This window comes from Lissotriton helveticus, chromosome 10, assembly GCF_964261635.1.
Source record: "Lissotriton helveticus chromosome 10, aLisHel1.1, whole genome shotgun sequence".
NCBI lineage: Eukaryota > Metazoa > Chordata > Amphibia > Caudata > Salamandridae > Lissotriton > Lissotriton helveticus.
This window is the reverse complement of record NC_136071.1, coordinates 33,748,736-33,772,669: the sequence shown is the minus strand read 5'-3', so window position 1 is coordinate 33,772,669 and position 23,934 is coordinate 33,748,736. Positions and strand designations below refer to the sequence as shown.

The 23,934-nt window shown below is 48.8% G+C and overlaps 1 protein-coding gene across 4 annotated transcripts in view; it reads right to left on the bottom strand.

Moving 5' to 3' along the window:
- Positions 1-1,115: 1,115 nt before the first annotated feature.
- The window catches only part of UBA1 (ubiquitin like modifier activating enzyme 1), a 194,197-nt gene continuing 171,378 nt past the window's right edge, over positions 1,116-23,934 (bottom strand). For all 4 annotated transcript variants that reach the window (XM_078664659.1, XM_078664660.1, XM_078664662.1 and 1 more), the window contains exons 25-26: positions 9,226-9,326; positions 1,116-2,209 (exon numbers count right to left, since the gene is read on the bottom strand). In XM_078664659.1, coding sequence (XP_078520785.1) covers positions 2,074-2,209; positions 9,226-9,326 — 237 coding nt within the window. In that variant the 3' untranslated portion in view covers positions 1,116-2,073. The remainder of the gene's footprint in view (positions 2,210-9,225; positions 9,327-23,934) is intronic.

The window sequence follows — 23,934 nt, the reverse complement described above, 5'->3', positions numbered from 1 at the left end:
AACATCCTGGAAAACGCAAACACTGATAGGGAGTGTAGGATTAAGTAAAGCATGTGAAATGTTAGCAAGAGCAACATGGTTACCTTGACCCTTTTACACTCATTCCGAAATCAAGGAGTGTTTTTGCCTCAAAAGTTAAGGCCCAAAAGGCACCCGTTTCATTTTCCAATGCTTATATCCTTACAAAACGTAAGCATTACAGTAAAAAGACCACATCTGTGAACACAGCGCCACGTAACACATTTTATTTTCCAACCTTCTCCATCAACCAGGCAAAGCAGTACCTCCAGGATTGGTGCACTTCCTCACGCTAATGTGTTTGGGTATGAATAAATTCAATCTGGCCACTTTGCGACCATTGTGTCTTGCTTTATTACGTTTTGTATTTATTTTTCATATTTTAAACCTTTTATTCAAGAGGCTGCACTGTGGAAAAGAAAAATGTCTGAAAAAAAGAAAAGTGTTTACTTTTGGATCCCTTTCACAGGGGAACAAATTAACGAAAGAGATTGTGAACTGTTTCTTGAAGTCACGGTTTTCAAAAAGTTTGGAGGGGCTAATCATAAAGAGAGAATGAGAAGAAGAAAGAGGGGGGGGAAGGGGCAGCTGCCAGTAGAAGAGCAGAAGCAGACACTGTCCTGGTCTTCTCTGGGCTTCCCGCCCGTCCCCGAACGCCAAGCCTTATCTGTAGGCCTTGGCTATTTCTGCCACCCTGGGACGCATGTTTAAATAAAGAAGTAGGGGAACAGAATCTATCGAATAAAAGAAGTAGGTGTAGGCCATGCCCTGCCGATCCCGCCCACTTTGACCACTGATTTAGGTGTACATCTTAAAGCTCCGATAACAGACCAGGAAAGTGAGAGCACATCATCATAATTACATTGGTAAAAGGATGAAGGGTGAAAAGGGAGCCAACTAAGGGACAAATGTGACCACTTTATTTTTTTTTTAAACATTCAAAGGGCTGGTGGGGAAAAGTTTTAGCAGAGAACATGAGGAGGTATACCACCCTCTCAACTGCCCCCATTCTCCTGCCCACCCAACTAAGTATGAAGCAACCTACGTTTAGACAGCATGCTTGTATGAACAACCAAGGGGGAAAAAAGAAAACAAAATTTGTTTTTGGAAACTTTTATTTCTCTTTTACTTATGGACTAAGTGCTTCCCATTAAATCACTCGCTTGGCTTCTAGGTTTGCAACACAGGCTATAGAAACACTTGTCTTAAAGTTCAGCAGTTTTTAAAGATTCCATTCCATGAGTTCACACTTTCTCCCAAACCGGCCTGCAAGGAGGTGCTCGCTCCTCCGTTCATCTTCTTGAAATCGGTTCCATTGCGTGCATTCCCCAACATACACAATATATAAGGAGGAGAAACAAGCTCAGTGTGAGGAAATGTTCCAGGGGGTGTGGGTGTCTGTTGCGAGCAGCAGAGAAAATGTTCGATCAAGACACCAGCAACACCACTAAATTTACTAACCGACAAGGAAGGAAGGACAAGGTCTACTTTCATTTGTGAGAGATGCATAAATTAAAGGTGGCAGAGAGTACAGAGTAGCAAGTCACCACCGTAAACAGTTTGTGGTGCCTCAATAACATGATGCAAGCACTGGTCTTCTGCTACGGATCCCCATGTGGTGCCACTGTGGGTTAGCCATTGGAAAAAGATTTCCCAAGAGCAGCTTTCAGGAGGCAAAGTAATCTCAATTCCCACTACAAAAACTCCCCAGCAACTGCTCTGTCCTGCCCACAGCACACCTTTGCTGACCTGAACTTAATTTTATTGCATGAGAAAAAAGTTTAGTTCTAAGGCAACACCAAAAACTAGAAGCCAGTGGGGACTAGACAAAAAAAAACAGTTACATCATGTATTGAGACCTTGGACTGTAGCTAGATAGCGTAAGTAAAGGACATCCGTGTTCAAGGAGGCTGAAAGAATTAGTCTCTCTGCTTGTAGCCTGGGCGTCTGCAGCGCGCCCACCTGTTCCCTTCACATCCTGCTCTCCCAGCTCCATCTGTACAAGTCATGTTGCGGTCTTCAGTCATGAAGCATGCCGTGCCAGTCTGTGTCAGTTTAGCGGATAGTGTAGCGGACATATGGCACCTCCACATCCTCGTCGTTTTCATCATTGCAACAAAGCTCAAACACGAGGGCATTAACATGCTTTCCGATCTTTTTCTTGGACACTTTAGTGACAATCTCCGTCATCCTAATTGGAGAAGGAAAAGCAAGACATTCAGGTGGTTGTTGGCAATATATTCCTCTGGAATTTACAGTAAAAAAGTATTAATGCGAACATGCATGTTAATGTATACATGGGAACAAGGAAAGGGTAACATGTTACAAATGACCTCCACATAGAATACTCTATATGCACTATGACACACCTGAGCCCACTTTGATATTAGCTGCAGAAGTCAATCTGGCTAAGCAGGGCCTTAAATGCAAAGTTTTTGATGCTGAAAGTATTTAGTGACTATGTATGTTACACTTCTTTCCTATGCGCATACAAACATAGGGAAATAATTGATCTGCACTCAGTGGTAAGGTAGACAAACATCCTGTGTAACACTATTGTTCAGTAGCTGGGGAAAACTCATTTTTCTTATAAGACCCAGTTATTTGGAGTCACTTAGAACATAGTAATGGTGGGAGCCAACAGGACGAGTCACCCAAATTAGGTAACTCTGTCCAATCACTATTCAGAGTTAAGGAAAAGGTTACCCGGTAAGCATCGTTTCGTAGCAATTAGTGGTGTATTCACATTACTTGCATACTCCTGCAACAGTGTTGGACCATGACATTACAACTTTCTCGTAAGAAGCTTTGAGTCACAGGAATCTGCAGGACTCCTTCCTTGGTCCACTATGCGCATGGGCACAGTCTTAACCCTAGATTGTTTTTGTTTTGTTAAGCGAGTAAAATATAAGCGCTGAGAACAGAGTATGTGCTCCGCACATTGTTACTTTATAAAAGGTTTTTAATCAAAATGTGCTATCACTGCCAGTTTCCTGGGAGGTGGGCTGGTGCATGTGAATCCACACCACTACAAGTCACAAACCGATGCGTACAGGGTACCCTTTTCTGCGTGTACATGTGTGGCTGTAAATATAAATGCTTTGAATCGACTGTAAAGCAGTTTGTTTTACAGTGGCTAGGGGATAAATTATGCAGATGTTTGAAACAGTTTATTAGTCTGGCCAACCACAGCTTGTAGATAAGCCAACATGTCAACACAGTAATGCTTTGTGACTGAGAGGGAAGGAATGCCTACAGTGCCAGACGAATCGCCCGGAGCTCCAGCAAGTTGATTTGAAGCCCGGACTCCACCAGAGACCAGACTCCACTGATCTCCACTTCTCCCAGATGGAAGCCCTATTCCAGGAGTGATGCATCCGTCACTACTGTAAAGTCTGGTTGGGGAAGGGAGAGGGATCTGCCTCTGACCCAAGCTTGGCTTGTTAATCACCACTGCAGCTGTTGCGCAGTCCCCTGCAAGATCTGGACGTAGTCGGAAAGATTGCACTGATACTGCACCCACTGGAATTTCAGTTCCCACTGCAGAGCCCGCATATGCCATCTGGCATGATCCACCAGCAGGATGCAGGAGGCCATGAAGCACAGCAGCCTCAGGGTCATTCTCACCGAAATCCGGGATAGAGCCTACCATCGGTTTCATTGCCCAAATATCCCGGACTTGCTGCTCGGGAGGATACGCCCGAAACTGCACTATGTCCAGAACCGCTCAGATGAAATGGAGCATCTGAGAGGGAGTCAGGTGTGACTTTGGCATGTTGATAGTGAACCTCAGCAACTGCAAGAGGACTCCATAGTCTGGAGGTGGGAGACGACAGCCTGGGGCGAGCCTGCTTCCAACAGTCAGTCATCGAGATAGGGGAAGACTGGAACTCCTAATCTGTGCAGATGAGCTGCGACCACCGCCATCACTTTCATGAACCCCCGAAGAGTGATGGTAAGGCCAAAGGAGAGCACAGTGAATTGAATGCAGGTAGCCCTGTGGGCTGGCAGGAAGGGGATGTGAAAATAGACATCACGCAAGTCCAATGCAACCATCAAGTCTCCAAGGTCGAGGGAAGACCGGACCTGAGCCAGGGTTAGCATTTTGAACTTCTCCTTCCAGAGGAAGCGGTTGAGGGCCCTGAGGTCTAGAGTAGAATGCAGGCTTTTGGCCTTCTTGGGCAGCAGAAAGTAGTGGGAATAGCAACCACTATCTACTTCTGGCGTAAGAAACCTCTCGATGGCTCCCTTGGCCAAGAAAGCCGAAACTTTCTGGCGGAGCAGTGCCAAAAAAACTTCAGAGATGCGATTGAAAGACTGTGGCATGAAGGGAGGGGTAGTCTTGTCTGTCCGATGTGATGTTTTGGAAGGTCGAACTAGGAAGGTTTGGAGGTGGCTGCAGGGGTGGGAAGGATGGACTGGCCCGCCCGCTGGCCCCAAACCCACAATCACACAGAGAATGGGTAGCTTGCGTGAACTGGTGGCTGGGCTGGACGTTTTGGGGTGCCCCTTCCATAGCCACGAAAAGGAGACTGAGGTGGACAGGTTGTCTATGTGAGGCTCAAGGCCCTGGCCTTAGCTCGAGAATCCTTGAAACGCTCCAGCGCAGAGTCTACTTTGTCACCAAAAAGGCGACGGCAATCAAAGGACAAGTCTTGTAGGGTTGCTTGGACATCCCCCAAAATGCCAGATTTCCTCAACCAGACTTAGCGCCGAAGGGCTACAGACATGGCAATCATTCTGACTAGTGAGTCTGTGGAATCAAGTTCACAGCGAAGCGTGAATTTGACTGCGTCTCTACCATCAGCCACTGCTGTGGAGAGAACGTCCCAGGCCTCCTCCGGGCACAGCAGCCCCAGTGCAACTGAATCCCAGATGGCATGGAACCATCGGCCCATGAGGCATGAGGTATTCACTGACCGCAATGCCAAGCTGAATTAAGAGAACATATGCTTCCCAAGATGATCCAGCCTCTTGGATTCCTTATCTTGGGGAGAAGGGAATGCGTCCTTAGATGAAGAGGCTTGGACCACCAAGCTCTCTGGGGAAGGGTGCTGGGTGAGGAAAACAGTCGCCCGGAGCTGGGCGGTGGGTGATCGTCCGTTCCACAGAGCCCCTGTGCTGGGCTTGGACCAGGTGTCCAGAAAGACGTCAGTGAGGGCTTCATTGAGCGGAAAAAGTGGCTCAGATGAAGTTGATGCTGATTGAAGCACCTCAGTCAGGAGATTAGTCCTGACTGCCACCGAAGGGAGCTGAAGGCCCAGGTCCTCAGCTGCTCTCTTCACCACCATAGCATAGGACGCTACCATCCGGCTAGTCTAGCTGGTCTGCTAAAGTGTCAGAAGACCCCTCCCAATCCTCATCACCACCCTCAAGGCAATACGGAACACCTGGGATGAACCAGGGAACAGAAGTACCCTCCGGCATGGGATTTGACGCCGGCAGACGTTGGTCCGGCTCCATCTCTGGAATGAGGATGGCGTCGGTCAGGGGTGTCGTCACCTTGGAAGGTCGGCGGCATCGATCTGGATCTAGGCCTGTATCCACGGGTGACCGCCGGCATCGAAGGCCCCAAACACGGTGGAGAGATTTGAACGTATGAAGCTGGGCAGAGGACGCTCCGGCTCCTGGAATCGGGAGAAGTGCGGAGACATCCCTGAGTCGGCACGGGAGACAGAGCCTTAGAGCGATGAAGCTCCGGGTCAGCCGACCGACAAGGTGAATGCAAAGACCATTGATGCTTCGACTTACCCTAAGAGTGCAAAGACTTTGACGAGGTGTGATGGCTCCACGACTGGTTTCTAGACCTTCCCCTTGAGCTAGAGAGGGAGCGACGCGGAGCCTACTGCTAGGCCTCCAAAAATATTCGGGCCCGCTCCTACAAAGACTGGCCCGACAGTCCGAGCACGACTTCAAGTCGTGGTCACGCTCCAGGCACCAAAGGCACACTAGGTGCAGATCCGTCTCAGACAGTTTGTGACTGGACTCACAAGACTTAAAGCCGGTCCAACGATGGAACTTCCCTCATGCACCAGAAGTCGAAGACACGAAAAAGATGTCCACAAAAGTCGAAAAGATGTAGTATAAAAAATGACTAAGGAGCAAGCTCTCTCCGGATCTGTGCTAAGCTGGAGTGGAAAAAGAACAGACATGACCACGCAGGTGCAACATCTATATAAACAATGCAACATCATCCCAGCGAACAAGACGTCACCTACCGAAGAGCAGGGGTACTGATGAGAAAAAAATCCTCCGGATCCAGTCTGAAGCCTGGGGGTAATTCTAAGGTGAGGAATCTATAACTAACAGTGTCTGTCACATAAGAATTGAACAGTGCATCTAGTCGGAGTTTCAACCAAAAAAATCATCCTGTATCACATGCTTTTTAACTTTATGGTGGCGAGCGGCCCTCTGGATATCTGGGTGGTATGCAGTATCATAATATTTTTGTGGAGGAGAGCAGGGTGAAAGGTGTGTTCTTAGTCTTGGTTGGATAAGGCTCAATGTTTGGGCCATCTTGTAGGTCCAAGTTAGTCATGCCAATGGTCATCCCCCAGAAGGCTCAACAGAGGGTGTTCCTCCCTACAAGGGTTACCTGGGTCAGCTAAAGCATGTACTGATACCTCTGGAAACTGGAGAAGGTGGGGAATATGGCCATGGTGGCTGGATTAGAAGATGCGCTGGGTGTATAAGACTGTGGAGGAGGGCTTATAGACTTGTACTGTTGTTTCTTAGGCACGGAGCGCAGAGGTGTGTCAAAAGCCAGTTCTCCCTCACAGGTAAGTCACGGTTTCTTGGGAATTGGAGGCAGAGTAGTTGAATGTTCCCCCACAGGTGGATTTGTCAAAATGTTTTCAGTTTATGGGGTAAATGCCACTTTTGTCTGGTATCTAGTTCCTCTAGATCAACAATGGGTGCCTAGACCCTCTCTAATCCCAGTATCAGAGGCCTAGTCCTCGGTTTCAGTTCTGACATCTAAGTCTTGGTGGCTTTCGAGGAGGATTGTGTGGAAGTGTGTGATATTTTTCAATGGCAGATTGCCCAGCTCCGAAACCTTTTCTCAACCTCGACCAGAGCCTCAAGGCAGCAGTGCACCAGATACAGAGGCTTTTCTCTATGGTGCTTGGACCGTAATGCTTGGAGCATATCCACAGACTCTGTAGTTTGCCTCAGCGCAAGGGTATGGGGTGAATGGGGCTTTGAGCCAGTGCTCAGCGCTGGGATGGTACTCATGACCCATGTGTTTTCTAAATTCTCTGCCCAATGATGTCTATGCTAAAGGTGTCTCTTGTGTAGTTGTCCATTGGAGGTGCTCAAGAATAAAGCCTGTGGGCTATGTGTTGGCAGTTGCTAGAGGGCCTTGCTGCGAGTGGATCTTGTTCACCAAAGCGGTCGGGCGTTTCAGCAGATGATGGTCGCAGCCTCTTTGGGTGCATCAACACGCTTTCCTTCTGCGCCTCAAAGTTTTCTTGCAGTGAAAAATACAGTAGTCGCTGCTGGACTGGGCATGATGGGCGAGATAGACAGGTTGCAAATGCTGTGTTGGTCAGCTCAAGGATATTTGGTGTTGCACTGTGGGCAAAATCGGAAGGGTGTTCATCCATTACCCTCACCCTATTTGATTCCCTCTGGTGTTTTGCAGAGCTTGAAAAGGACTCCATAGAGTCTTGGCCTGTAGCGTTACTTATCTGTGCTTAGATTAGACTTAGTTGGTTGAAGAGTTAGTAAAATACAAGCAATGACTGTTTGTCCATCAATGGTGTGGAGAATAAAGAACAGTCAGACCAGAAAAAGCAAACCCGGCATAGGTGCTGAACTAGTCCGAACCGAATTGTGGGAAAAAATTAAATAAAATTAAAGATGGAGTTTGCGTCCATGCACATTATGACTAAGGAAGGAGTCGCACAGAATCCAGTGACTCAAAGCTTGTTTAAAAAAACAAAAAGTTGTAAAGTTAGAGGCCAATGCTAGATAACAGGAGTATGCAAACTGCATCTACAGCCATACATGCTACAAACATATGGGTCAACTACAGGAGATTTAACTGAGCCAATTTGAGTGGAAAACTAATTTGCCATATCAGCGATGCAGTGCTGGTTTGGATGCTGGCACGAGGAAGCAGCCATTTTGAAGAGGCCACTGTTCATTAAGGCCAGATGTAAAGATAGAGATTCAAATGCCAGCTCAAAACCAGAGAAAGTAAAGAATAGCTCTGGAGAGTTAAGGGACTTGTGATGACATCTAGCTCATTTCCTGAAATAAATGCACAAGTGTAGTTTGTGTCATCTAGCATTTACCCAAGTATTACAATTCAGATCACCATATACATACAGGGTAGTTGGTGTCATCTAGCATTTACCCAAGTATTACAATTCCAATCACCATAAACATACACAAAACCAACCACGTGAATAGGCAACTGGAGTGATAAAAACACTAATAAGGCAAGTTTGTCTAAGGTAAAGAATGTCAAAATTATATTAGTTATGAATGAAAACAAATGTGAACAAAGGCCAAAATCTCACTGAGAGATTCCTACTGTCTGCTCTCAAGCGGAGTGAATCTATTCTGACACTGGTTTCCAAAGTCCCCAAATGCATAGCTACGGATAGGTCCTACTTTGGCACTGCATGTGGAACCCTTCATCTGGAAGGTGGTCAGTCACTGTAGGCTTGCAAAAGTGGCTAGCCAGTATGCAGGAAACAAACTCAAGTGCTGGCCACCTGCCAGAGAATGAGGATAGAACAGTTGGTACACAGCATAGCAGGAGCCCCTGCAATACCTATCGTGCCATCCTTAACCGCATGCGTGCGGGCGGAATTCCGCCCGTACGCTGGGTTTTGCGAAAGCGCATGTTACGTGACGAGCTGGGCTCGTCATGAGCGTGCGAGGAGGCTACGCCATGACGAGCCCAGCTCGTCATGAGCGTCGAAGGGGTTAAAAAGGAACATCATAGTATTGCCAAGTTAATCCCAATACATATTTACCTTGAAAGGATTATGCTAAAGAAAACTGAGCACCATAATGTTCCCCAAGTGACCTCCTTGGCTACTTCATATAGAGAGGGTGGAGGGACATGGAAATATCAGATGGTTAGATAAAGCCATTCATCCCAAGGTAGTCACAGCATTTAGCACCTGAATCACAAGCAAGTAAAGAACCAGGAGGAATGAAAGTGGAGATAGAAAAGAAGCAATATATACATACGATTGGTCTAGGCGTTCCTGCAACTTGGCAGCAGGCATGAAGAAGGAGTACAGCATGGAGACGCCCTGGGAAAGCATAGTGATCTCCAACTTGTGTGTATTCTGTGCAGGGAAACAAAATTAATCTATTAGTTTATCTTCTCCATAAAAGCATATTTCAAAATGTTAGTATTTAACACGATGAAAGACCATGAAGTTTCTGAAAGTTTCTCAATAAAATTCTTAACTTTGTGTGGCACTTCACTTACCAGTGTTGATCAGCATCTATGCGCCTTGCCACTAACTGGCTTTATCCAGTTTAGACTTGCAAAGATGAAGGAAGGACAATACTGAATTATGAAGAGCAAGCACTAATAGCTGGAACAATATAAGAATCACTACGAATACATTTTTGCATACTTAGTCGTCCTTTTCTCAACCCCTTTCAACTGGCTGGAGTAAGATCCTAAAGAGCATACAGACACTGGGAGAGGCAGAAACTGTTGCAGCAAGGATTCAAGCATAGACATTGAAAATAGCTAGAGGATTTTATAGAGTACTCAAGAGTGTCCCAGCGCTAGACAGTCCGTGAAAAACAAGAAATGAATATGCTACTTACCAGTATGCATCTGTTCTTGGCATGTAGGGCTGCTGACATTCATAGCATAGATCGCCGCCTAGTGTTGGGTCCGGATGATTGCACATTGTTGTCCTGGAAGAGTCTTCGAAGTATCACGAGATAGGTGGCGCCTCCCCTGGACTACAGTGCGCATGGGCATCGACTCCATCCTCAGATTGTTTTTAGCCATTGTGGCAAAGATGGAGTGTAATAGTGTAAGCGATGGCCATGCTTAAGAGTAAATGCAAGAAAGTCTGCAGCCGCTACAGGCGCCGGGGAGGAGGGCGGGCGATATGAATGTCAGCAGCCCTACATGACAAGAACAGATGCATACTGGTAAGTAGCATATTCAGTTCGAGGCATGTGGGCTGCTGAATTCATATCTATAGCATAGAATACATAGCAGTCCCTCCATTAACGGCGGCCGCCTGTGCCAGCTGCAGAAGTCTGAAAAAGTGTTTTAAGAACAGCCTGTCCTACAGCTGCCTGCTGTTTGGAGTGCACATCTACACAGTAATGTTTAGTAAATGTATGTGATGTAGACCATGTGGCTGCTCTACAAATATCTTCCAAAGGAATATTACCCAGGAACGCCATGGAGGCCCCCAACTTGCGGGTGGAGTGGGCTCTGGGGGGGACCGTTAAAGTGCGCTTAGCCTTGTGATAGCAAATCTGAATACACTTAACGATCCACCTGGCTATCCCTGCTTTGGAAATGCGGTTGCCTTTGTGCTGGGCTGAAAAGGCAACAAAGAGCTGTTGTGTCTTTCTAAAGTCCTTGGTCCTATCAATGTAGTACATCAACGCTCTTTTGACATCAAGAGTGTGGAGCATTCTTTCTGCTACTGTCTCAGGTTTCTGAAAGAATGCGGGCAGTTGGATGGTCTGATTGACATGAAACTGCGAAACCACCTTAGGAAGAAATTTAGGGTTAGTGCGCAGCACCACCCTGTTGGAATGAATTTGAATAAATGGCTCTTGTACCATGAGTGCCTATAGCTCACTAACACGTCGTTGAGACGTAATGGCAGTGAGAAAAGCCACTTTCCATATTAAGAACTGAATATCACAGGAATGTAGAGGCTCAAAAGGTGGGCCCATCAACCTGGCGAGGACCACATTGAGGTTCCACGCAGGAGCTGGCGGGGTCCTGGGAGGGATGACCCGCTTAAGCCCTTCTAGGAAGGCTTTAACGGCAGGCACCCTGAAAACAGAGATGCTGCCTGTTTTGGAGATAAGCCGCTATGGCGGATAAGTGTATCCGAATGGAAGCATATGCTAGATTGCATTTGTAAAGATTTAACAAATAGCAGATGATATTAGGAATGGATGCATCTAGCGGTTTGATGTGATGTTCTGCACAGTAAATGACAAACCGCTTCCATTTCGCCGCATAGCAAGCTCTGGTAGTGGGCTTTCTTGCCTCCCGGATGATATCCACGCATTCAGGAGGCAAATCAAGGTAGCCAAACTTTAAGACCTCAGGAGCCAGATCGCCAGATTGAGCTGTTGCGGATCTGGATGCTGAATGTCACCATGGTTCTGCGTCAAGAGCCTGGGCGTGAGGTGCAGCCTTTGATGCGGTACCACGGAGAGTTCTAGAGTTCTAGAAACGTGGTGTACCATGGTTGGCGTGCCCACGTTGGAGCAACCAGGATGAGTGTCATCGAGTGCTGCTTTAGCTTTCTTGCCACCAGCGGTATGAGAGGTGCTGGGGGAAAAGCGTACACATATCTGCCTGACCAGTTCATCCATATCGCATTGCCTTGCGACTGTGGGTGAGGGAACCTGGCAGCAAAGCTTTGGCATTTAGCATTTTCCCTTGTGGCAAACAGGTCTATCTCTGGATGATCCCACTGCTGGAAGTACGGGCGGAGTACTGATGGGTGTAACTCCCACTCGTGCATCTGGTGGCTGTACCTGCTGAGCAGATCCGCCATCTGATTGTCCTTGCCCGGGAGGTGTTCCGCCATTAGGAAGATGTTCCTCTGAATGGCCCACTTCCACATGCTCTTAGCCAGATGAGACAACTGTGGAGAGTGTGTACCTCCCTGCTTTTGGATGTAGTACATGGCCGTCATGTTGTCCGTCCGGATCAACACTACTTTGTTGCACAGATGTACTTTAAAGGACTTGAGTGCCATGAAGATTGCCATCAGTTCTAGCACATGAGCTCCCCATCCCTGGAGAGATGCGTCCGTCGTCAGGATAATCTGTGGCACAGGCTCTTGGAACGGTCGGCCCTTGCAAAGGTTGTGTGGATTCCACCAATGCAGAGAGTTGTATGCCCGACCGGTCACCAACACTAGGTCGTTCAACTGTCCTTGAGCCTGAGTCCACTGATGCGCCAAGCATTCTTGGAGCGGACGCATATGCAACCTTGCGTGCGGGACTATGAAGTGCAGGAGGCCATCATGCCTATCAACTGCATGAACACTCTCGCTGGAAGTGAGTGTTGCGGTCTGAACTTTTGGATCAGTGACTGAATGTTGTCGATCCTCACTGAATTCGGCTGAGTCGTGGCTGCCAGAGTATCTATCGTCGCGCCCAGGTACTGCCGCACATGGGCTGGCTGAAGGTGCGACTTCGGGTAGTTCAGTGAGAAGCCCAGACCGTGAAGAAGGTGAATGGTGTGGGACATAGCGGCGGCACACTGCTGGGCTGACTTCGCCTGACCCAGCCAGTCATCCAGATAAGGATAGACATGGACGTTTTGTTTCCTGAGGTGCGCTGCCACCGTCGCCAGGCACTTTGTGAACACCCTGGGCGCTGTGGTCACTCCGAAGGGGAGGACCTTGAATTGGTAATGGCGATTTTGAATGGTGAACCTGAGGTATTTCCTGTGGGATGGATGGAGTGGGATGTGAAAATAAGCATCCTTGAGATCCAAGGTTGCGAGGAAGTCTCCCTGATTGAGTAATGGAAGAACCTGCTGCAGTGTTAGCATGTGGAAGTGTTCCGAGAGAATGTACTGGTTCAGGGGCCTTAGGTCTAGAATAGGTCTGAGGGACCCGTCCTTCTATGGGATTAAGAAGTACAGGGAATACACCCCTGTGCCTTCCTCTTCCACTGGCACGAGCTCTATTGCGCCTTTTTGCAGCATGACAAGAACCTCCTGCTGCAATAAGTGCAAATGCTCTGTGGACATAGGACAGTGTCTTGGTGGTATGTTGGGTGGAGTGGATGTTAGCTCCAAACAATAGCCGAACTGGATAAGTTTCCTGACCCACCTGTCTGTGGTGATGGATTTCCAGACTGGCAGGAACTGCTGGAGTCTCCCCCCGACAGGTGTTGGATGGTCGGGGGGCAGTGACAGGGAGTCACTGTTTATTGGGGGCGGAGGAACGGGAGTTGTTGTTGCCCCTGCCTCTGCCCTTGGTGCTGTTGCCGCGGTAACCTCCTCTACTCTGCTTGGTGTACGAGGATTGTGCCCCACCTTTACTGAACTGTGTCTGCTGTGACATTTGGCCCCTGGAAGCACCTCTATTGCCTGAGCGACGAAAAGTGCTCCACCGAAACTGTTGGGACTGGAGTGCCCCCATGGACTTGGCAGCCTCGGTATCCTTTTTTATTTTTTCCAGGGTGGTGTCCACCTCAGTACCAAATAATCTGTCAGGGTTTACCGGCTGGTTGAGGATGGTAGTTTGTATCTCCGGCTTAAACCCGGAGATCCTAAGCCATGCTTGACGTCTCAGCATCACACTGGTGTTAATTGCCCTGGCTGCAGTGTCCGCAACATCTAGTGCACATTTGATGGAAGCATTCGAGATGAGCTTGCCTTCCTGGATAAGCATCTCCCCTGCCTCTTTGTACTGATCTGGTAGATGTTGCAACAGGGTCTCTAGTGTGTCGTAGTGTGCCCTGTCGTATCTAGCCAAAAGCGCCTGCGTGTTAGATACGCCAGATATTGGCCGCCTGAGCTGCTACTCTCTTTCCTGATGCCTCCAGCACTTTAGATTCTTTGTCTGGGGGAGGAGCTTCACCGGTGGTCTGCGAATTCGCCCTTTTGCGGGCATTAGAAACCACCAAAGAGTCCAATGGCAACTGGCCCTTGATGTAGGTAGGATCGCCAGTTGCCGGTCTGTATTTTTTCTCAATTCTAGGGTTGACTACCCTTGACCGTGTGGGTTCTTTAAAAATGTCCGCAGCATGCTTAAGGACCCCCTTCAGCATTGGGAGAGTCTTTACAGTCTTTTCGGCAGTTGAGAAAGTGTCGAAGAGGAAGTCCGCCTCCACAGGGTCAGCAAGTCAGGAGTGCAAAAAAACGATGGATTTGGGCCCAGATCTTTTGACTGGGGGAGTGTGTGACATTGATCCACATTCAGTCCATCACTTGTTGTTTTTTGCAATTGCCGCCCTAAGTGCGCTGGGGATGCCCAGACGTGGGTCCCAGGCACTCCACACCACTTGGAGTCAAGCTAGCCGGGCTGAAGAGAGGTGTTACCTCGAAACCGGTCCGGTCCTCGGATGCTTGATTCCGGTCTGGGAAAGATATGGCTGTTGTAGTTCGGACTGGACTGTTCCCATGGGGCAACAGGGTCAGAGCTGATTTGCATAAAGCCATTATCTGACCCAGGGTGGTGTGGAGTGCAAAAAAACGATGGATTTGGGCCCAGATCTTTTGACTGGGGGAGTGTGTGACATTGATCCACATTCAGTCCATCACTTGTTGTTTTTTGCAATTGCCGCCCTAAGTGCGCTGGGGATGCCCAGACGTGGGTCCCAGGCACTCCACACCACTTGGAGTCAAGCTAGCCGGGCTGAAGAGAGGTGTTACCTCGAAACCGGTCCGGTCCTCGGATGCTTGATTCCGGTCTGGGAAAGATATGGCTGTTGTAGTTCGGACTGGACTGTTCCCATGGGGCAACAGGGTCAGAGCTGATTTGCATAAAGCCATTATCTGACCCAGGGTGGTGTGGAGTGCAAAAAAACGATGGATTTGGGCCCAGATCTTTTGACTGGGGGAGTGTGTGACATTGATCCACATTCAGTCCATCACTTGTTGTTTTTTGCAGCATGCATGTCAACGTCGTGGTTTTTAGCTGCCCTCTCATTTAAAGCATTGAATGCCGCAGAGACATCAGTGGGAGAGGTCTTGACGCTGTACACCTGAGGGTCATGGACGGTGTGCTGATCCCCTTGGTCACCTGCCTCAACCCATGAGTCCTGTTGTTCATCAGGCTCTGTGTTGGCAGGAAAATTGTACTCCTCATCCTGCTCCCCAGCATCCTCTCCTTCAGAGTAGGTGGGTGAGGGTGTTGCAATTCTTGGAGTCTGGGGAACTATTGGTTCGACCAAGACCGGTGATTCTGGAGCAGGCCTTTTGCGCTTTAGAGGAATTGTGTATGACTCCAAAGGCTGCGATGCCGTGATTTTCCTTTTGTAAAGCGTATGCTTTCCGGTGTCGGCATCGATGAAATGCTCTGACTGCTCCTCTAGTAAGGGTGGTCGATGCGTCAAGCTCCCAGCCGGGTGAGTCAGCTCCGACCCCACAGAGTCCTTGGGCACGGACCGTGGTGCGAAGGCCTTCGGCGCCACCTTCGGCGGCAACGTGAAGAGGATCGGCGTCGAAGTCTTTGGCGTCGGGACCGCTTGCTTCGGCGTGGAAGGTGTCTTTGGTTCAGACGTTGAAGCCTTGTCCCTAATCCTGCTTCGTAAATGAAGCGGACGGTTTCGTCGACCCGACATTTGACCTCGGTCCACCCACAGGGGAAGACCAGAGCGTCGATGACTTCGGTCTTTCTGATCGAGGCGTAGGAGCATCCTTCTCAGGGGCGCTACGATCTCCGTCCGTGGCCGCAGACGTCGGCGCCGACGGTTTCGGACCGGCGGCCTTGACTGCTGGCTTTGGGGTCCCAGTCTTCAGCTCAACGCCCTTGCCTAACTTCGGCTCGACGGCCTTTTTGGACTTCGGCTCGACGGCCTTGCTTGACTCAGAGTCGACGGCCTTCTGGGTTTTCGGCTCGACGACCGTGACCACTTTCGGCACCTTGACCGGGTCGAGAGTGTTCTTCGGCTTCGAGTGCCCCGACACCTTGGAAGACGATGGCGTCGATGGGGGAGCAGACGTCTTCGGTTTCGATGGCGCCTCGACCATCTTTGTTTTTGTCGACACCGATGGTTTCAGTTTCGGTTTCGACAATGGCGGCTCCGCCGAAGTGTTCGTAGCCGGGCCTCAGGCGGACCGTGGATTCTGGTGTAAGGTCTTGGGTAAGGCCGTGTGGCGATCCCTCGACCTGAGCCTTTGTAATGGCTCGAACGGGGCATAGCTCATCCTCCGAGCTATCTTCCATGGCCCCATAGGCCTCATTGTCGTCTCCTACCTCGTCGACAACTTCTACGTCTTGGCCTTCGACATCCGCGTCGTAGTCATATTCGATGTCCACCGTTGGAGGTGAAATCTGCATCTGAACCTGGTGTTCGTCTGCTTCTTCTTCGAAGATGTCCACCGGTGCCGGGGCCGAGCGCCGGGCCTCGAGGCGCGCCACGTGCCGAAGCCGAATCGTCTTCTTTGAACGAAACCTGGAACAAGCCATACAGCTGGCTTCGTCGTGGTCCGGCGACAGGCACTTGTTGCACACTGGATGGACGTCAATGTGGGGCTACTTCGATCCACACACAGGACAGTTCGTGAACGGACTCCGTTCCATGCCGTCTAAAGTCTTGCTGCGTCGACTGGGCCTCGATCACCTGAACCGGGCACCGAACGCAAATACCAACGGTTCGAAAAAGGCCTTCGGGCCTCGAAAAAGTTTGTTGATTCCGAACTGGAGGTAACGAAATTACATCCGAACCCAATGGCGGAAAAAAACAATCTGAGGATGGAGTCGATGCCCATGCGCACTGTAGTCCAGGGGAGGAGCCACCTATCTCGTGATACTTCGAAGGCTCTTCCAGGACAACAATGTGCAATCATCCGGACCCAACACTAGGCGGCGATCTATGCTATAGATATGAATTCAGCAGCACACATGCCTCGAACATCACAATTACTGTGAGAAAAGCTAGGTCTTGAGCTTTTTCTTAAATACAGCTTCAGCCTTTGTTTGGCTTACGTCTGGACGGAGCTTGTTCCAAACAACCAGGCCGAAAAAAGAGAAAGAGCAACCACCAGCTTTAACCAGAAAAACTTTGGGGAATTATGGCCGGAAGATTATTGGATGAACGGAACACTCATCGGGTTGTAGTAGGTAATAATGGAGGAAAGAATCAGGCCCAGAGTGCGGGAGAGCTCTGTGCAGCAAAAGAGCAGAATGAAAAAGAATACGTTTTTCAGTGGAGAGCCAGTGCAGATTGCGCAAACGCTTTAGAGATGTTCTCGTCTTGGAAGACTCAAAACCAGCCAAAGTCCTGTGTTCTGAACAGTTTGGAGTCTATTTAAATGATACTTTAGCAGGCCTGCCTATAATACATTGGCATAGTCCAATCTGGATATAACCAGGGCCAGTAACACTGCAATATTAGTTGAAAATGAGGGAGTGCAAGAATGTTTCTGCTATGCGCAATATGCTTTGCATACTCCTGCCATCTAGTGTTGGGTCCGGATGTTTGCAAATTGTTTTTCGACGAAGAAGTCTTTCCAGTCACAAGGTAGGTGGTGACTCCTTCAGGTGACAGTGCGCATAGGCATGGACTCCATTGTTAGATTGTTTTCCCGCAGAGGGTGAGAATGGAGTCAGTAACAGTAGAATAGAATTGTCCATGCCTCGTATGTAAAGTAGGGAAAACTGCAATTATACAGGTGCCCGGGGAGACATCTGTACATGCCAAGAACAGATGCTTACTAGGTAAGTAACATTATCCGTTCAAGGCATGTGAGCTGCAGATCACATGCTTTGCATAGACCATACAGCAGCTACTCCCAAAGCGGTGGCTAACCTGTAGCAGCTGTTTGAAAAAGTGTTTAAAGTACTGCCTGGCCTACATTAGCTTGTTGCCTCGCTAACACATCTACAAAATAGTGTTTGGTAAATGTGTGCGGTGTAGACCATGTTGCTGCCTTACAGATTTCATCTTTGGGAACATTCTTAAAGAAGGCCATAGTAGCCCCTATTTTGTGGGTGGAACGCACTCTAGGGGGGTATTGTCAAGGTTCTTTTCGCTTTCACATAACATGTTTGGATACATTTCATGATGCATCTTGCAATGCCTGATTTAGAATAGGGATTGCCTTTGTGTGGTGGCAAAAAAGCAACTAAAAGCGGTTTTCTTTTAAGAAAATCTTTTGTTCTTTCCACCTAATATAGTATAGCTCTTTTCTAACATCTAGTGAACGTAGAGCTCATTCCACTACAGAATTAGGTTGAGGAAAGAACACGGGTAATTCAATTGATTAATGTGAAAAGCAGAAACTACTATAGGAAAAAATTTGGGATTGGTTCAAAGAACCACTGTCAAGTTGAAAGAAAGGCTCTTGTATAGTTAGTACCTGGAGTTCACCAACTCTTCTTAAAGAAGTGGTAGCGATAAGAAAATCAACTTTCCATGAGGAAAATTGTAGTTGACCCTTGTGAAGAATCTGGGGATGAAGATTTGTTGTCTCGGTCTGCTGATAAGGGCTGCAATTTGAATGTTAACTCCTGGAAGATGTTCTGGTAGGATTTAGAGTTTGTGATGTATGGCCCATTTCCAAATGGCATGTGCTAGGCGTGACAGTTGGAGTGTGTCCCCCCTTTTGTATATAATACATAGCTGTCATGTTCTCTGTGCGGACTAGGACAGTTTTGCCTATTAGGTGAGTTTGAAAGTCTTTGAGCGCTAGAAACACTGCTAGTAGCTCTAGGTGATTTATGTGGAGGCTCTTATACTTTAGAGTCAGCAGCCCTGGATTGTGTGATTTTGTAGGCGAGTGCCCCGACCAGTGAGCGATGAGTCTGCTGATAGAACTGTCTGTGGAACAGGGTCGAGAATGGGCCGCCCTTTGAACACATTTTGTAGGTTCCACCACTGCAGAGGGCGATGGTTGCGGCAAACTACCAACACTAGAGTGGTCAACTGACTCGGAGATAAGGTTCCACCGACTTGCCTTAAGCATTCTTGAAGGGGACGCATGTAAAGTCTTGCCTGAGGAACAATTAAAATGCAAGATACCATCATTCCTAGCAGTTGCATGAATACTTTCGCTGGTTATGACTGGTTGGGCTGAAAATGAGTGAGAATGGACTGAATATTGTGAATCTAGTTCTTGAATAGGTCCTTTTTGGGGACGAGAAAGTACAGTGAGTACACACCTGTTCCTTGATGTTGTAACGGCACAGGTTCTATGGTTCCTTTGGAAAGGAGAGGCTGGACCTCTTGCTGAAGTAGATGTAAATGTTCTAGTGACATTTTGTGAGAACGTGGTGGAATTTTTGGGGGATTGTTGGTAAGCGCCATGCAATAACCATGTTGGATAATTCCTAGCACCCATTTGTCTGTAGTTATTGATTGCCAGATAGGAAGGAATTGTAAAAGACGTCCCCCGACAGGTGTTAAATTTGGGAATTGGCACGTTTATGGGCATTAGAGACTACTAAAAGGTCCAGTGGTAACAGACCTTCAATAAAAGCTGGATCTGAAGGGCAGGCTTGTTCTTTTTGTCTATCCTGGGGGTAAGAACGTGAACACGAACAGGGTCTTTGAATATATCGTCTGCATGTCTCATGATGCCTTTGAGCATAGGGAGAGTATGAGTGGACCTTTGTGAGCTACTAAGGGTATCAAATGGAAAGTCCTCTTCTAGGGATTCTTTATGTAATTGTACCCTATGATACTCTGCAACTCTAGATAGTAATTCTATGTACCCCACATTGTAGTCGTGTGGGGAAGGCGTTGTAGGGTAAAGGTCTGGGCCATTATGTGTCAGTGTTCTAGTCTTTTCAGGGACCTGCCGATAAAGGATCATTTCCATCATCCTCATTATCAGGTTGTTGAGGAAAATTAGTTGGTGTAATTAGTAAGTGATGTAACTGTGGAAGGAGGTGATGGAAGAGGAGGGGTTAGTACCAACATGCTTCCTCTTTAAAGGAACATGGTAAGTGTCCTCAGACTTTGGTTTATGTTTCTGAGGCAATTTGGTAGAAATATGTCCTGTCTGAGGATTAATATAGTTCTTTCTGCTTGGGGTCCTATTTCGGGGGTGGGAAGTCAAAATGGGGGTCCTGCTACTGCAGAAGAGCATCTTTCTGTTTCGGACCCGAAATCAGATTAGTTTACATCGCCAAGGTTTAAGTTCAGAAGCTGGTTTTGGTGTCAAATGTTTCCGCTCCGAAGGGGTTTTGGGTTTCGAGCCCGAAGGTAGTTTCAGCTTGGTGCCTGACGAACAAGTTACTTACCTTCGGTAACGCTTTTTCTGGTAGATACTTTATCTGCCTGTGGATTCCTCACCTTGTGAATACCCCCTTGCGTCAGCAACATTCGGAAATTCTTTTTTTTCGTAGCCTCGCGCCGACGTGGACTCCTGACGTCATAGAGACACGACCTCTCTCGCGACTCCGCTGACGTCACCGACGCCTATAATAGGCCCACGCCGGCGTGATGACATCAGTTCCGCCCTTTTTTCCGTGCCATCGAGGCACACGGACGGACCAATGACAGTAGAAATATACAAGTATACACAGTTCACAGTACTCAAGGCAAAACACACAGTGTTAAGCAAAAGCAGGAAAGCAACTGAAACATTTCCTTGACAATAAAATATATATATATTACACTACAGTAACTCTGGCATAGAAGAGTGGACAACGGGGAGGCGGGTGGGTCAGTGAGGAATCCACAGGCAGATATAGTATCTACCAGAAAAAGCGTTACCGAAGGTAAGTAACTTGTTCTTCTGATAGATACATCTGCCGTGTGGATTCCTCACCTTGTGAATAGAGTCCCACAGCAGTCCCCACTCCCGGAGGAGGGTGTCCACTCTTCTAAACCAGGAAATCCTGAAGGACAGAGCGCGCAAAGTGGCCGTCCCTCCTCACTTCGGAATCCAAGCAGTAATGCTTCGCGAAAGTGTGGAGGGAAGACCAAGTTGCCGCCCTACAAATATCCTCCACAGGCACACCTCTAGCCAATGCTGAGGTTGAAGACTTAGCTCTAGTTGAATGAGCCCTTATACCCTCTGGTGGTTCCTTACCGGCCAAAGAGTAGCAGATCTTTATGCAGAGGACGATCCATCTCGATAAAGTTCTTTTATGGACCGCTCTTCCCTTCTTGCAGCCAGCAAATCCAACGAAGAGCTGGTCTTCCAAGCGAAAGTCCTTGGATCTGTCCAAGTAAAAGGACACCGCCCTCTTAGGGTCCAGACGGTGCAGTCTCTCCTCCTCCTTGGAAGGGTGAGGGGGAGGATAGAAGGTAGGAAGGGTAATGGACTGTCCTAGATGGAAGGGAGTTACCACCTTAGGCAGAAAAGCAGCCCTGGTCCTAAGAACCATTCTATCAACATGAATGGTCAGGAATGGGGGTCTTGGAGCTAAGAGCTTGAAGCTCACTAACCCTCCTTGCCGAGGTTATTGCAACCAAGAAGACTGTCTTAAGGGTAAGAAGCCTCATGGGACATTTGTGGAGAGGCTCAAAGGGAGCCCCCATCAAAAAGGTCAATACAAGATTCAAATCCCACTGAGGCACAATGAAAGGTGAAGGAGGGAACATATTAGTAAGACCCTTCAAAAACCTTAAGACCACAGGAGACTTAAAAAGAGAGGGCTGGTCAGGCAAGCAGAGAAAAGCCGACAGCGCCGACAGGTAACCCTTTACCGTGGCAACCGCCAGACCCTGCCTCGCCAAAGAAAGAGCAAATTGGAGAACATTAGACAAATGGGCCCTCAAAGGATCAACAGACCTTTCCCCACACCACGTGACAAATTTCGACCATCTATAAGAATAGATGGACTTAGTGGAGTCACGCCTGGCTGACAAGATGACATCCACAACGTCAGGCGGGAGGGAAAAGGAATTCAGGTTGCCCCGCTCAATCTCCAGGCATGAAGGTCTGGAGGTGGGGGTGTAAAACCTGCCCCTCCATCAGAGAGAGGAGGTCTGCCCTGAGAGGGAGACGGAGCGGCGGGTGAGAGGAGAGGTGGAGTAGATCTGTATACCACACCCTTCTTGGCCAATCCGGAGCGACCAATATGACTTGGGCCCGGTCTTGACGAATCTTCCTCAGAACCCGAGGAATCAAGGGTATGGGGGGAAACGCGTAAAGGAGTTGACCTCTCCAACTCAACTGAAACGCGTCCCCCAAGGCTCCTTGCATCGGATACTGGAGACTGCAGAACGACAGGCAGTGCGCATTCTCACGAGTGGCAAACAGGTCCACCCGAGGAGTCCCCCACATCTGAAAGATGTCGTGAACCACCTCCGGGTGAAGCCTCCACTCGTGGTCGGCAGAGAACTGCCGACTGAGACTGTCTGCACGAACGTTCAGAACCCCGGCCAGATGATTTGCCATCAGACAAATCTGATGGTCCTGAACCCAGGACCAGAGACGCAGAGCCTCTCTGCAGAGACACTGCGACCCTACTCCTCCCTGCTTGTTGATGTACCACATCGCAGTCGTGTTGTCCGTCAGGACTTGAACAGACTGACCGCGAAGGGAAGGGAGGAAGGCCTTGAGCGCCAAACGTATCGCCCGCAATTCTAGAAGGTTGATGTGAAGCAACCTTTCCTCTGGAGACCAAAGGCCCTTGACCTCCAGATCCCCCAGATGAGCACCCCACCCGAGAGTGGATGCATCCGTTATCACCGTGGCCACCGATGGGGGAAGTTGAAAAGGCTTTCCTTGGGACAGATTGCCTTCCACGCCCCACCAAGACAGATCCGCTGCAGCTTCTCTGGAGATCCTCACTGACTCCCTGAGATCTCCGCTGTGCTGATACCACTGCCTGCGGAGACACCACTGGAGCGCCCTCATGTGCCAGCGTGCATGGTTGACCAACAGAATGCATGAAGCCATCAGACCGAGCAGGCGAAGGACCTTCAGGACTGGAACGACCGCTCCATTGTAAAACAAAGGAATCATCTCCCGTATGTCGCGAATCCTTTGAGGGGGAGGGAATGCACGACATACGGTTGTGTCCAGTACCGCACCTATGAACAGGTTGCGCTGGGAGGGCACCAGGTGAGACTTGGGTACATTTATTGAAAAACCCAACCTGTACAACAACTGGGTTGTCTCCCGCAAATGATGGAGCACTCTCTCTGACGACTCCGCTTTGATCAGCCAGTCGTCTAAATAAGGGAATACAGGAATCCCTGACCTTCTGAGATGTGCAGCCACCACTGCCATCACCTTGGTGAAGACTCGAGGCGCAGTAGTAAGTCCAAACGGAAGGACCGCAAACTGGTAGTGCTGCGATCCCACCGTAAAACGGAGATACCTCCTGTGCGACTTCAGGATTGGGATGTGAAAGTAAGCATCCTGCAAGTCGAGTGACACCATCCAGTCTTCTTCTTGCAGCGCTTGAAGAACCTGAGCAAGGGTGAGCATCTTGAATTTCTCCTGTTTCAGATAGAGATTCAAGATCCTGAGATCCAGGATTGGACGAAGGCTGCCATCCTTCTTCGGAATCAGGAAATACCGGGAGTAGCATCCCTGACCCCTTTCCTGCTCTGGGACCACCTCTATCGCACCCTTTCTTATCAGAGTTAAAACTTCCTCTTGCAGAAGAGACAGATGCTCCTCGGAGCAATACCCTTGGCAAGGAGGGAAATTGGGAGGGAATTCCCGAAAGGGAAGGGCATACCCATTTTCTACAAGATTGAGAACCCAAAGATCTGACGTAACCGATTCCCAATCCTGTAGAAAATGGGTAAGCCGGCCCCCAACCGGACCCACATGATCCTGAATGTCGGATCTAGGGCTGCTTCTCAGGGGCAGGAGGGTTGGAGGAAGTGGAGGAGGAAGAGACCTGACGTCCACGAGGACGCACTCTTTGCTTTCCCCTGTAAGACCTGTACAAGGAGTTTTGCTGCTGCTGTTGTTGCTGCTGCTGCTGCTGGCCTTGCCGGAAATTCCGAAAGGCAGGGCGGCCAAAACCTCTGAATCTTCTGCCAGTTGAAGAACCTCTCACTTGAAGACCCAAGGATTTAGCAGTCGCCTTGCAATCTTTAAACCTCTCAAGGGCCGCATCAGCCTTCTTC